Source organism: Phyllostomus discolor, chromosome 1, assembly GCF_004126475.2.
Source record: "Phyllostomus discolor isolate MPI-MPIP mPhyDis1 chromosome 1, mPhyDis1.pri.v3, whole genome shotgun sequence".
NCBI classification, from domain to species: Eukaryota; Metazoa; Chordata; class Mammalia; order Chiroptera; family Phyllostomidae; genus Phyllostomus; species Phyllostomus discolor.
Genome location: NC_040903.2, coordinates 188,668,510 through 188,684,203, shown reverse-complemented (window position 1 = coordinate 188,684,203; position 15,694 = coordinate 188,668,510). Strand labels below are relative to the sequence as shown.

Genomic DNA, 15,694 nt, shown 5'->3' with positions numbered 1-15,694 from the left:
GATGGCTCTAGTAGTGTTTAGTTGCCTTTAACTTCATTTGGAACAACTTTGTTAGACTGTATCATGACAATAGTCACATCAGCGTGCATTAAAAAGAAGTTATCAAAATTGGTGAATTTTTGCGCAGCAATTTTAATATTGAAGATGGAAGAAAATACGCAGCATCTTTGGTGCATTATGCTTTATTATTTCAAGAAAGGGGAAAATGTGACTGAAACACACACATATACAGATTTGTGCAAAGTATGGAGAAGGTGCTGAGACTGAGTGAATGTGTCAAAAGAGGTTTGTGAACCTTCTTGGTACTATTGACATTCTGGTCAAATAATTCTTTGCTGTGCGGCTATCTTATGCATTGGAAGATGTTTAGCAGCACCCCTGGCCTCTACCCACTAGAAGTCAATAGCGGGAGACAGCCAACATACCCAAAACATCCAAATCAACAAAGTTATCAGTGATAATAAAAAATATGCCCTTTCTTTTATAAAAAAAAAAAACCATAACAGGCTTTTTGGGCAACCCAATATTAAGAAGAACAAATGCAATTATCTTCTACTAAAATTTCCCTAAATGTTTTAGAAAATCGTAGCCACTTAGAGAAATTATAATCCCTAACGTTGAAATCAAATGAGGAAAGTAATCTCTTAAAGAAGCACGTTAATAATGACCTCCAATTTTTAATGTAAAAATCACACACTAAATCAACCAAATGTTTATAAATAAATCTATTATTTTGACTTCTTACTTTCCCCTTTTTAAAAGGAAATTATTTTGAGTTTTATTTTTCCTAATATACTACTTCAAACTCTGAATAATTACACTCACTCTCAACATACATGCATACACAAAAGCTCAGAAAAATCTTGTATCTCCCAAGGGGCTAATTAACAAGGATTCTGATTTCTATAAGGAATGAATGAGGTCTTTGTTAACCTACTTTAACAGGACTCTAAATGACCCTGGATTTATCTTGCCCTAGTTTTCAAAATGTAACTGACCCAGAATAAAGTAAGCTTATCCTCAAACTCCTGGCAAAAACAGAACCAAAATTCCCAGAAGCCAAAACTGTATGTACAACCCAAGAAAATTTTTTCCCTGAAAAACACTCTATACGGCTAACAACAGTGTTCAAAGAGCTCTTATTTTATTCTTTTGTTCACCTGGAATATTTTTAAGATTATAAAGCTTTACAATATCCAGACAAATCATCTCCTCCCCCCCCCCCAAAAAAAAAGCTTAGGAAAATACATTATTAGCTACTATGATATCAGGGACTTTCTAGAAGCTTGTGTGTTGGGACAGCACAGCATGGCTAGCCAATAAGGGACTATAAGTTATTTTTTCTGGGTGTAATAATCACCTAATTAACCAAAAAAGACCCCAGAGATGATTTGCTTTTACTCATAATAACTAAGCAGTATAAATTGGTTAGGGAAGTCAACATACTGTCTGTTAATACATGCTTTTCTCTTACTCTTCATTCATTATTTCCATCAAAATCCACAATGGGGACTAGACTGGAAAAGGGTAGAAATTCCACCCAGAAGACTTTTATTGATCCTGTTCCTCTTTCTCAGACTTCACATGGTTTCATTCACTCCTGCCATAAGGTAAACAGAATTCCTCCCAGAAATATGATGCTAAGGTACTATTGAGCCCCTAAATATATTACATACTCACCCCACTGCTTTGTGTTGAAACAAATCCATGTTTCCATTCTGACTGGTTTTCCTGAACACTGAACAGTTCTTCAAATTTGGGCACTTTATATATTTTTAACATCGGAATGGCCACTAATTTATTCACTATACTCGTATACTTGTTTTTTAAAAAATTTTTTAATATATTTTATTGATTATGCTATTACAGTTGTTCCATTTTACCCCTTCACTCCCCTCCACCCTGCACACCCCCTCCCACCCACATTCCCTCCCTTTAGTTCATGTCCATGTTTCATACTTATAACTTCTTTAGCTTCTACATTTCCCATACTATTCTTACCCTATTTTCCACCTACCATCTACGCTACTTATTCTCTGTACCTTTTCCCCCTCTCTCCTCCTCCCACTCCCCTGTTGCTAACCCTCCATGTGATCTCCATTTCTGTGATTCTGTTTCTGTTCTAGTCGTTTGCTTAGTTTGTTTTTGTTTTTATTTTAGGTGTGTTTGTTAATAACTGTGAGTTTATCATTTTACTATACATGTTTTTTGTCTTCTTTCTCTTAGATAAGTCCCTTTAACATTTCATAAAATAAGGGCTTGGTGATGATGAACTCCTTTAACTTGACCTTATCTGAGAAGCACTTTATCTGGCCTTCCCTTCTAAATGAAAGCTTTGCTGGATAGAGCAATCTGGGATGTAGGTCCTTGCCTTTCATGACTTGGAATACTTCTTTCCAGCCCCTTCTTGCCTATAAAGTCTCTTTTGAGAAATCAGCTGACAGTCTGATGGGCACTCCTTTGTACGTAACTGTCTCCTTTTCTCTTGCTGCTTTTAAGATTTTCTCCTTATCTTTCATCTTGGCTAATGTAATGATGATGTGCCTTGGTGTGTTCCTCCTTGGGTCCAACTTCTTTGGGACTCTCAGAGCTTCCTGGACTTCCTGCAAGTCTATTTCCTTTGCCAGATTGGGGAAGTTCTCCTTTATTATTTGTTCAAATAACTTTTCCACTTGTTGCTCTTTCTCTTCTCCTTCTGGTATCCCTATAATTCGGATGTTGGAACATTTAAAGATGTCCTGGACGTTCCTAAGCCTCTCCTCATTTTTTTTGAATTCTTGTTTCTTTCTTCTTTTCTGTTTGATTGTTTCTTTCTTCCTTCTGGTCCACTCCATTGATTTGAGTTCCAGTTTCCTTCCCATCACTATTGGTTCCTTGTACATTTTCCTTTATTTCACTTAGTGCAGCCTTCATTTGTTCATCTAATTTGCGACCAAATTCAACCAATTCTGTGAGCATCTTGATCACCAGTGTTTTGAACTGTGCATCTGATAGGTTGGCTATCTTTTGGTTGCTTAGTTGTATTTTTTCTGAAGCTTTGATCTGTTCTTTCGTCTGGACCATTTTTTTTTATCTCAGCACACCTGTTATGTAGTGAGGTGCGGAACCTTAGGTGTTCACCAGGGTGGGGCAACCCAGTCTCTGTGTTGTGATGCTGTTTGTGGGGCAGGGGTCCAAGAGGGAAAAATGGAGCTTGCTCTGCTCTCTGCTGGATTTCAGTCATATCCCCTGCTTCCCACAATCAAATCGGGCCCTTCTCGTGCTGATTCCTGGTTGGGTGGGCTTGTATACATTCTAGGACCCTGTGGGTCTCTCCAACAAACTCTCCTGTGAGGCTGGGAGTGTCTCCCAGCACATTAACCCCCATAAGTATTTTCAATCTGTTTTGAGGCTTTATTTCCCTGGGCTGGAGCCCTGGGTTGTGAGATCTGTCTCACTTCCGTTTCACCTGGTTTATCTGTACTTGAATATGGGACCACCTGGTCCACCAGCCACCTTGTGTGCTGCGCCCCTCCACAATCTGCCGCCTCGCTGGGTCCTCCCGCTGCCATCCCTTGCCAAGGGTCTGCTAGCTGCCACCTGTGCACCCGGGGTCCACCAGCCACCGCTTTTTTTGCTGTGACCCCTCTCTACCCATCAGCCCAACTCCACCCCTCCTACTGGTCTGGATGAATGTGTCTATTTTAACTCCCTGGTTGTCAGACTTCCATACCATTCAATTTTCTGTCAGTACTGGTTGTTTTTTTGTTTCTAAATTTTTGTTGTCCTTATTTTGGTTGTGCGAGGAGGCACAGTGTGTCTACCTACGCCTCCATCTTGGCCAGACGTCCTGTATAGTTGTTTATTGAGAGTCTAAAATATGCCAGAAACTTCACTGGCAATAATAAAGACACAGACGTGTCCTATGCAGCTCACACATGCTTGGAGGAACTCCGAGGGCCTATGAAAGCAGGCGTTGTGCAAACAAGAGCAGAAACTCAAGGTTAAGGAACAATTACAAGGGGGTTAGGGAAGAAGACAACAAACTCCAGAAAGTTCCTACCATAATGTTTGGTTGTTTACAGTGAAAGAAATATATAACTCACCTTGCAAATAATGTTTACAAAGAGTACATTCTTATTCTTCACCTCCCTAAAATTGAAATATGAAAAGATATTCTAGATAACATTTCAGTAATATTTTAAATTTGTATGCTAGGTGCCAAAATTAGGAATATGAACCTGAGTGGTTAAAAAAACGCCCATTTGTTTCATAAGAATAATTAGATTTGCATCCCAGGTCATTTTCTCAATTCAACATGACATCAAGAGCACAGCTGGACTACATGCTTCTTGAAGGTACTCAATCTACCCATCTTTGTGCCCTTAGCACCCAGCCTATGGACACATACTGAATAACTGAATAAAATTAAGCACTACATCACATTATTATGCTTGTAATCTCACCCACTGAACACAAATAATTTCTAATGTTACTAAAATAATATATAAATTAAAAGCCTCCCTTCAGGTGGGTAGTCATAAATAATAAATAAATTTAAATAGAGTAATAACCTAACCACAGGGACTCACATTTCACTACCGAGCCCTGCCAAGTAATGATATCCACCCAGAAGGCATAATGGGTTTTTTAATCTTTTAAAATAGGTCATCTAGATGATAACACCACTAAATAAAACATATAAGCATTGTTTGAAAGGACACAGTGACTGGGCTGAACATAGCTTTATACAGGTTCCTGCAGACAGTTAACCATTCACCAGCCTTTTGGCAAGACTGCATGAAAGTTAACTCCTCGCGTGGTGGCAAAGGTAATAGAATACACACTCATTCCTAGTCTGTGTCTAATTAATGATAACATTCAGTACTCCAATGCTGTTTTTCTAAAGTATTGACCTACCTCATTTTTTAAAACAAAATAACTTGCTTCTGTTATATACATTTATTTTTTCTCTTTACGGCCAACAAATTATTATATTTACCTGTCCAAAATAACTTAAATCTGAAATATATAATATGTCCAAAAGAGTTCAAAATTACCCTAGTTGTCATTTAAAATATCACAAGTTGAGTCAACCAATGAGTGAATTTCATTACCTTGACTTTCACATGGGTCCCCCACCTGTCTCATGCTTTACTCATTCCATGACATCGGAGTTTCTCACAAGTTCCTTTGTAAATAGTATCTTTTGCCTACAACAATTTATTCTAAGCACATTCATATAAAATAATATTTAATGGGTTATTATTTGGTGCTATTGAAGTACTAAGTGAAAGCACACTAAATAAAAAGACAGCTAACAATTTGGACATTACATCTGCTACCACTGTTATCCCAAACAGCTCAGCTTCTAAACCTTCGAGCTGCTCTACCTCACTACCATGTTCAAGAGTTGCGATGTCCCACGGGGTTCTCCACCTTAATGGTTTTCATATCTGTTTCATAGTTTCATACTCGCTGCTATATTTCCATTCTAGGCAACTATTGCCCAACATCCAGATATATGCAAGGCTTTCATACTGGTTTCTCCAACTCCATTTTCTCGCCCTTTTTAAAATCTTCTTTTACCTCGAAAAAAGATTCATCTCACCGATGCACAACTCTGACTTGTAACCATGTACTATACGCTCATTCTCAAGACCCAATAAGTTACCTATTGCCTAAAAGCAAGATCCCCAAACTTCATGGGTTCAATTCCCTTAAGGATCTTAACCAGAGGAATACTTGTGAAGGGTTTCCTACTTTGGTCCCACATTAAATTGAACAGCAAAGAAAGTACATTTTAACTTGAAAATTCTGTGATATTTATCCATCTTGTTCCCTTACTATTTTAATAATCATATCAATCCAATATGTCAAAGAATTGTTCCCTGAACATACTGTTCTCAACCTGAAGAGCCTAGGAGAGATATTACTGCAGACAAAATATGCATTTACTATTTTTCTTAGGATAAAAGAAAAGGAAGCACCTATTATTTTTCCAGGTAAGAAATCCAATGGAAATATTTAAAGAAATTCTATAATTGACATTTTGGTAAAGCAAATAACTTTTAAAGACAGCCATTTGTTTATCATTTTAATAGCCTGAACTTTCATATGTCAAATTTATTTAAAATATGAGCTATCCATAGTAGTACAAAATGCACTAAATTTTATTTTTACAGTTATCTGCTTAAATTCACAAATGCCATTTCTTTTCCAACAATCCAACCATTTCATGGCTATCCTCCTCACTAAACTAAGAGAACACAAATACCTTCCTACAAAAAGGGCCCTCATAAATCCCTTCATAAAGACATTTTTTCGACTTAGCTGGTGTGGCTCAGTGGATTGAGTGCCAGCCTGCGAACCAAAGGGTCGCCAGTTTGATTCCCAGTCAGGATACTTACCTGGGTTGCTGGCCAGGGCCCCAGTAGGAGGCGTATGAGAGGCAACCACACATTGATGTTTCCCTCTCTCCCTCCCTTCCCCTTTCTAAAAATAAATAAAATCTTTTTTAAAAAAAGATATTTTTTCAAGATCACACAAAAGATGAGCAAAAGAAAAAAGATGAAGTAACTTGTTTGTTGTTCCACTCTATGAATTTCAGCAAAGCAATTCCTTCTTTCTTAGGCTTGATTCCTTGTCAGTCCTGCGCACATGGGATATCTGTTTTCATAGCATATCAACAATGAGTCACCACATTTCAATGCATACATCTTAATATTTTCTGGGGCATATTATTCTAAGTCAGGGTGTGGCCATGATTGCCTCACCTTAGGTAAGTTTTGGCTGAAATATAGTAGGCATTATAAATTAAACAGGCCTCTATCTGCCTCTAAAAAAAAAGACTCTAAATTGAGGGGGAAAAAAGCTTTCTTTTGAGCAGTGATCCTGAGCCTCTCATGTTACCTAAAATCTCTTTTCTCATATTATCCCAAGGATCATTAAGCACATATGGTTTTGTGAAATACAAGTCTACTTACAGAGTGCACTAAATCACATGTTTTTTCTCTTATTGAATTCACTGGGGTGACACTGGTTAAGAAAATTGTATAGGTTTCAGGTGAACCATTCTATAATACATCATCTGTATATTGTACTGTGTTCACCACCCCAAGTCAAGTCTCCTTCCATCACCACTTATCCCCCCTTTCTACCTTCTCTACCTCCCCCACCCCCTTTTCCCTCTGACAATCACCATACTGTTGTCTGTGTCTTATGAGGGCTTGTTTGGGTTTTTTTTTTTTTGCATAATCCCTTCACCTTTTTTACCAACCCCTAATACCCCCTTCACTGCTAACAGCTGTCAGTCTCAGTGTTTCTAAGTTCCCTGTATCTAAGTGTTTGTTTTGTTTGTTAGTTTATTTTGCTCATTAGATTCTATATATAAGTGAAATCACATGGGACCTGTCTTTCTCTGACTGGCTTATTTTACTTAGCATAATACTCTCCAGGTCCATCCATGCTGTCACAAAAGGTAAGATTTCCTTCTTTTTATGAGCAAGTAGTATTCCACTGTGTAAGTAAGACTATTGCCAACATCCCACAGTTCAGTAGTTGCTAAATGTATAAAATACTGCCTGTCATTTTTTTGTCCAAATAGTTAGTAATCCTGCCATGAAACCAAAGTTATCTTCAGAAACACATACAAGTTCCTTCCTTCCTTTCTACCCCCATCCTCCTCCACCCTTCTCCCCACTCCTCCTTCTTCTCTCTCTTTCCCTTTCTCTCTCTCAACAACTTGGCTGAAAGAATCAGTATAAACCTGCTGGTAATATAAAACTTAACTCAGGAAATCTATTCATTTTACTGTTAACCCTCCTTCTATACTCATGAGAACTTCCTGATTGATACCCCACAGGGCACCTGGTTAATGTGAGCAGTCCTTGCCCAGGGTCAACCTCACCACACTACAGCATTAACTTCCCAGCTCTCCCCAGTACAGTAATGCACCCAGCACCATGACCCTGCAATATGTCATGAAGGAAAAGCCTTCACACCAGTAGTGAATGTCTATCACATTCCCATTGCAAACATCCCATACTCATCTCCTATTGTAAAACAGACTGTATAACTCTATATAATTCAAAACAGTATAACAAACCACTCATTTCTCAGTAATTTGCTAAATTATCTTGAGCTACTTGTGAAGCAGAGATCATTAATGTTACTTGAACATGTCTATCTATACTCTGACTATAGAAGTTTAATATGGATTCACTGGGATAGGGCTAAGATTTAAGTGGATTTTCCAGAGAAAGTTGTTAGTGAAATTCCCTCTTTCAAATCGTTCTTTGAAATGAGTCAGAGGCGGGCGCGGGTGGAGGGCAGCCGAGAGGGGGTGGTGCAGTGGAAAGAAAACTACCCTCCAAGTCAAAACCCAGCTCTGCTGCTCACTAGCTGTGTGACTCTGGGAAAGTATTCCATCTTCCTGAGTGATGGCATCCTTCTCTGTGCCTTGCAGATAAAAACAATCATATTGTGAGGATCTAATGAGATAATACAGGTAAGAGTGCTGGAGCATGCACGTAAAAGTCTGGGAGCACACCCTGCAGTGGGGGCGAAAACGTTAACTACAACACTCTAAGTGTTAAAATAAGGACCGAGGGAGAACAGAGGAGGCACTGCAAATCTCAGCCAAAGAAAGAGGAAGGCTCAGAAGGCTGAGCCTGGCTGACATTGGGAGGGATAAGGGACAAGAAGGGACAGCTGAGAAGGACTTCTCCCTTTGGGAAGAGGAGGCTGGGAGGCTACAGGGGGGACAACCTGAACAAAAGCGGACAGGCAGGGGGAGTATGGCCGTGAGGGAGCCACAGTGCTGGAGCAGTGATTGTGGGGTGCATTGGGAGATGAGGGCGGAGAAAAGGCAAGCAACAGAAGGAAGAGCCTGTGCGCCACACCAAGGAGTCTAGACCTCACCCTACACGTGGGGGGAAGCCACTGAGTAGAAATGTCAAACCAAACAAAAAGGGTAAAAACCAGACTTCTGGTTTATAATTTTTTCCTCTCAACCATGAAGCTTCTACTCTAAATGTGTACCACCTCCCAGCACATTACATGTTTCTCAGTCTATACAAATTACATGTTTCTCAGTCTATACAAATTACATGATCATTGTTTTTAAAAGTCAGATACACACAGATAGAGTTTATTGCAATAGCTATTGACCCCAAACTCAAGAATCGAATCACTCAAAACACATTTTTAATTAAAAAGAAAATATCAGAAAGTCATTCTGGGATCTTATCATAAATGTTACAAATAAATGTAATGCCCAAAATGACAACTATAGTTAATAATACTTTATTGCACATTTAAAAGTTCCTAAGAGAATATATCTTAAAAGTTCTCATCACAAGAAAAAAATTCTGTAAATATGTATGTATATGTATGTAAATATGTATAGAACTAGACTTATTGTGGTGACCATTTCATAAAATAGAAAAATATCAAATCATTATGTTGTACACCTAAAACTAATACAATGCTGCAAGTCAATTATACCTCAGTTAAAAATTAATAAGTAAAATTAAAAATAAAAATAATGGCTCAAAATTTATGACTTCTAAGTAACATTCTAAGAATGTTGCATAATACTGTTCACAACCTTAAAATTACTTTAAAATGGTTATATAAATGTTTGCAAAAACTTGCCATAGCCTTATTTCTTCTACACTAGCCAACTGCTCACCTCTAAGATTTGGTTTATCAGCAAAGGTGGAAAGCCTAGTAACTAATGCATTTTCAAAGTACAAAACAAATATTGGCAAATTTCACAAGAAGCATGATTGAAACATTGCCATTCACTTATATTACTACTATTCCTTTCTATTAGTACAAAATAGGATGTACATTTCAAAGAGGTAATGTGCAGAGGGAAAGGGTATTGGGGAACTGGATGAAAAAGGTGAAGGGATTGGGAGATATAGGTTGGTAGTTACAAAATAGTCACAGGGATATGAAGTACAGCATAGGAAATATAGTCAATAATATTGTAATAACTCTGTATGGTGCCGGCTATACTAAATGAATATAACATTAAGTATAAAATGTAATTGAAAAAAAATTTAAATATGAATGACTGAATACATAATATATACATACACATACACATACATAAAGCTATGTGCAAAGATGCAAAACAAGTGTAAACAATGCCAAACAAATTATGATAACTACTTGTGCTTACTTCAAAGGAAATACATACACTCAGAGTAAGAAACTGAGATACCAAATTCCTTCCAGGTATTCTTTACTTTCTAGAGAGCTGAGATAGCAATAAAACATCTAGGTTTTACTGATTTATGAATAGATGAGGGTAAGGTTTCCACAGCTGACACGGGTGGGGCCCCCATCCTAATTACCTTGCAGTGAAATATGGAGATCATCGATGCCCAAGGAAACCTGTTCATCTTCGGTGGGAAGCACAGGACTGGATGCCATCATTCGACTCAGTGGAGATTATATCATGTCCATCTCAGTTAAAGAAGTGAACTAAAAGCGAAAGGGATAAATGCTCATCAGTAACTCTGCAGTTTCTGCATTTCTAGTAAACATGCATGAGCAGCGAACAGAAACCAAAAACTGCCCTCCCAAAGAATCAGAGTCTTCTAGTGAATGTTTCCTTAGTTCAAGGGGAACAAAGTGACTACGCCTTCTTTTTTGAATCATAATCAAGATTTTGCCCTGTGACCTATTCATGCTCATTGGAGTTCCTGGCCGGCTCCCAAAGAGCCAGCAGCATTGTGGATTCTGAACTTCTGGTGAAAAGGAAAGCTATGCCGTTAGATTCCATATATGGTCTAGGGGAAGTCAAGTTGACACAGACTTGTATCTTAGGCATTTTTGTGTATTTTATCATTAACCTTCACCCTGCAAAACTCTTCTTTAAAACTTTTTATTTAACGTAATTCCATGTCTTCTCCATAAATGTTGCCATTTACTGGAAACAGCAAGGGCTGACCCTGCACAGCTTACAAAGTGAAACTAAAAATATTATATCAAAAAGAATGTTTTGATGGATTATTAAACTGAATTGTTTCCCTCCCAATTTGACTCTTTAAGACTCCTTCCAGTACGAGTAATTCTTATTCTGCAACTCTTTAAAAGTATTGCCTCCTGCATGTATATGCCACTATTAGTATTCTAGGGGCTAAGAACACAACATTGACTTTTCTCAGGCAGATGATGACTTTCCTATCTAAATAAAGCTAACCACATACAAAAATGTAAAATGTATTAGAAAATAGAGGGATGGAGGAATGTACAGATGTGGAGCTAGGTAACACAAAACATTAATGATGGAATCTATGTGTTAGGGATAAGGGCACTCACTAAAATTTTTTACTTTGCTATATATTAGAACTCTTCATAATAAATGTTGGGGGGTACTAAAAATAGGCCAACAGCTAGATATAATCATATTAAATATCCAATAGACCACTTTAAAAATACAAAGAATAAAAATCATTAAACAATTAATGCTATATAGCCAGTCTTCAAAAATCTTTCAATCCCATCTTCCCCACTGTTTAGTATCCAAAATCCTTTTATTATCTCTCCCACAGCCTGCTGTTGTTAAAGATTTTACCTTCCAGATAAACTGTTCATGAATTAATAATTGTTTTATCCTCTGAATTAAAATGAATCAGAGCCCGTCGAGGTAACACTGTTACTGTACTGAGTTGATAGGATTTTATCCAAAATTGAAAAGCTGTTTATTAGCTCAAGTGAGCCTATACAGCCCAAAGATTGATGAAGGTACAAATGTTCTCAGTTTTTAATGTACTGAGGACCTCCTCTCCCCCTTTCCCTTCCACAAGGGCTCCTGAACCCACAGTGAAGACAAAGCACTTCTTCATCACGCCGGGAGAAAAACTGACTTCCAGAGTGAAATGCCCATGGGCACCCTCTATTCCATGCCCAGGCTATGTAAACAAACAAAAAAGGATAATAATAGTAGCAAACACTTTTATAGCATTTACTATCTATAGGCGCTATTCCAAGCAATTTGCATGTATAACCTCATTTAATCTTTACAACTCTATGAGTTAAGTACTTCAATTGTCCCCATAGTTGAAAAGACAAACTGAGACACACGAATGCCACACACAGTTGTCCAAGAACACACAACTAAGAAGTGAGGGAGCTAACACCGGAGCCCAGGTTGGCTTGGGACTTCAAGCTCTTAACTGATACAAGTAGGCACCTCATAGAGCTAACTTCAACTCTGTCAGATTTCATCTATTCTACTCTTTTCTCCTCCATTTATTCAACAAGTATTTATATGTGCTAGACCCTGCTTCCAAGGAATTTAATCTTCTGCAAATGATGCACAAAATATTGAGCAATATCCTCTCAGAAATGTAAGTAGATGGTGCTGTGGAAACAAAGGAGGAAAGCCCGTCACCTGAAGCTGGAAACAGACGTGACTGTCTGGAGTGCACTTGTTATAAGTCAGCATTTCACCCCAGAGAGTCCCATGAGCACTATTCAAATAATACCTTGAAGCCACTCACTGCCATTCAGTGTTCATCAAACACAAGGTATCAAATATATTTATATTAAAAAATAAAAACAGAGTCATGGGGGTGTAAGGCACCTTATAGCAAATCGAGTAGCCAAAGAACGTATATGCATGACCCATGGACATGAACAATTTATGACATTTCCAACACAATTGTTTTTGGTGAGAAATCTCTAGAGAGGACTTTACTTGCCAAATAGGGCCCGTGAAAAACTGAAACAGTAGAGAAGAAAAGCTTTTAGAGATTTCTCAGGATCTAAATCGAGAAGCTACAGAGAATATGAAAGCAGAGGCAGAAAGGAATGAGGGCTTGCCCAAACCCAAAAGGTCTATCAACCCAAATCTCTGGGGGCCATCCTATCATTCATATTCAGAGCACAAGCACTGCTTTCTCAGGTAGAATCGCAGCACAAGAGAGCCCTTCCCACAGCTTTACTTTTCCTTTTCAAAGTTACACACAACTATGGAACAAGTATCATTTATTTCAGAATGGAATGAGACTATTCTTCAAAGTGAATAATGGACCATCTTCACGCACATAACCAAAGACTGGGAAAAGAATTAACATAGTGGCATTAAAGAGTCTACGGTCAAGTGGAATCATGTGAATTAATGTATACGTGTTTACAAATGGCGAAAGCTATTTTGAAATGACTGTGGTTTGCTTACACAATACACCTTAATACGTCCCTGGTATCTCTAAAACCTCAAAACCCTAGAGAATTTCCCCTTTTCAAAGAAACCTTGGCATTTACTTTGGATTGTTATGATCAGAATTTTTTTCAACTCAAAATGAAATTTGAAGAGAGATTATTTCTAATGAATTGAATTATGGGTGGTTTTCATTTTCTTTGTTTTGCTTACCTGCATTTTTTTTTGTTTTGTTTACATGCATTTTAAAAACTTCAGATGAATGCACACTTGTGCTGTAATAAGAAAAATGTTTTTGCTTTTATTTAATAAAATAACAACAAAATGGGGACTCAGGTACTATTTGGTTCAGGATCAGTTGTTTAATCCATATGCTGTGAAACCTTCGTAAGAAGAAAAATACTCTCTTGATACAAATGAAATATTAGAAAATTCTAAGTTTATCAAAAATTTCTCATAAAGACTCCTACAAGCCTCTCAGTAGCTCATGGAGTCCCTTACTGCCTCACTACTGCGCAGTTTGCTAACAAGCCCTCCCAGTCTAACAGCGCTGGGAAAATCACCATGGCAATTAGGGAGAAAGGGACACCTATTTTATCTTCCAAGGCTGAGCAGAAGGTGCATGGTAGCTGGATGCAGTAAGTGCATTGAGGTTATTCTTTAACAGAGTGATGTAAAGGGTAGCTTTTCCCCTGGGGAGCCTCCCTCATTCTCTCCTTTTGTTTCTATTGTTGGACTGCACCTCGTTATTTACGGTCCACCTAGGAAATCCGACAGATCTCCCTTCCGTCACTTAAGTTACAGAGTTATTCCTAGCAACTGACAATTATTAACACTGGTCTGTTTACAAGCTCACAGAAGGAAGTCGGTGCCACATTTACAATAAGTTTCTTCATCTTTCTCCCATTAACTTTTCCGAACTCTGTTATTACTTTTTCATCATCACTTAACCAGAAGCAATCAGTACAAATTCCCAGACCAGATTAATTTTAAAGTCTACTCTATTGTCTCCTTTCAGGCACTTTATTTTTCTAATAACCACCACAAAATGCCAAAACAAGCAACCCTATCTATTCACTACACTTTTGGAAAACAAACATGTAGCATTGTCCGGATACAATACCGCTGTGCTTGCTATCTCACCGGCCAATACCAACAGTGCCACTAAACCTCCCACTCCAACCACGATAAAAGCGTTCTGAGTGATTGTAGCGACTTCCCTAACAGAGCCTTCTGTTGGCCTTGACCAAGTCCCAATGTTCTGAACTGCAGTGTCCACTGCTATAGAATGGGAATGGTAATACTTACAAGAGCGGTGTTGAAATTCAACAAAAAAGCTCATTGAACTAAAAAACTGCAGTAACAAGTAACATTTGTCAAGTGCTTACTGTGGGACAGTTATTACAGTATATAAATGGTATATATTATAACCCGAAATTATTTATCAGGATTATCCAATTTCTTTATCAGCAGTAAAAATTAAAGCTAGCCATAAATCTAAAATGAAGAGTGAAAAAAAAAAAAAAACGAAGGATGAAAACTTCCAATGCTACAAAATCTGATATGTTAAATCAGTACAGATCTAGAAAGTGTGTCCTCAGGAAGTATTTTTAATTTCCATCAGCACACTTTAACCTAGAAACTCTTCCCTCACATTACACACTCAATTTTTCTACAGTTTGTAATTTCCCCAAGCAAAAATCCCCTGGCCTTTGCTACCACCAAGTCACCAGTCTCCCAAAAAGCCTGGAGACATCCGACAATGGCTTGGGTTTTTTCCCCATATACATCCCTTCATTGCTTTTGCGACCACCTCTCCCCATGACTCCATTACTTTGTTCCTAAGCTGCTACCAAAGACTCCAGTGTTTCCTACTAAGTCCACCTTCCCCACCCCTGTCTTTGAAAGAAACCCTCAGAGGTTTGGGACACTGAAGCAAGAGGTACCGCAGACGCTGAGAATGAGACACAGGTCTGAAAACGAACGGCACAAGAGTGTTGAAGGGAAGTCTGATTGCAAGACTTTAGACAAGTCTGTCTGCACAGGAGCGGTAGTAGTAGCACCCCTGGCCCTCGAGTACCTCCCCTATTCCAAGAGCACTGGCAACCAGCCCTGTTCCCAAGAACCCTACCTCTACCCACAGATTGGATTTCAAAGGACCCTTTTTTGGAAAAAGCAAAAGACATCCTAGAAAAGACCTCCAGCTACTGCTGTTTGGGGTTCCTCAGTAGAAAGGTCAGTTCCCACCAAATCAGTCTACTGTGAAATTCCAGGAATTGGCCTTTTCATTCCTCACTCTTAAATATGAGTGGACAACCAAAGATTATCAGACGTTTACAGAGAGTTTCCAAGAATAAAAGAAATTGAAACAAATACAGAAAAGGAACTTGAAGGAACTGGCAAATATAGGAAACAAAAGAAAAATGGATAACAACTGAATGTTTTTAGAAACAACACCATTAGATGAATTTGACTTGAAAGTTCATCTCGTTATTTACGAGACTTCACCATGTTGCACACACAGAATCAACAGTT

At 38.2% G+C, this 15,694-nt stretch overlaps 1 protein-coding gene across 7 annotated transcripts in view; it reads right to left on the bottom strand.

Moving 5' to 3' along the window:
- SYNE2 (spectrin repeat containing nuclear envelope protein 2) overlaps nt 1-15,694 on the bottom strand; it is a 293,026-nt gene that overhangs the window by 238,247 nt on the left and 39,085 nt on the right. For all 7 annotated transcript variants that reach the window (XM_036010877.1, XM_036010883.1, XM_036010867.1 and 4 more), the window contains exon 2: nt 10,347-10,476. In XM_036010877.1, coding sequence (XP_035866770.1) covers nt 10,347-10,428 — 82 coding nt within the window. In that variant the 5' untranslated portion in view covers nt 10,429-10,476. The remainder of the gene's footprint in view (nt 1-10,346; nt 10,477-15,694) is intronic.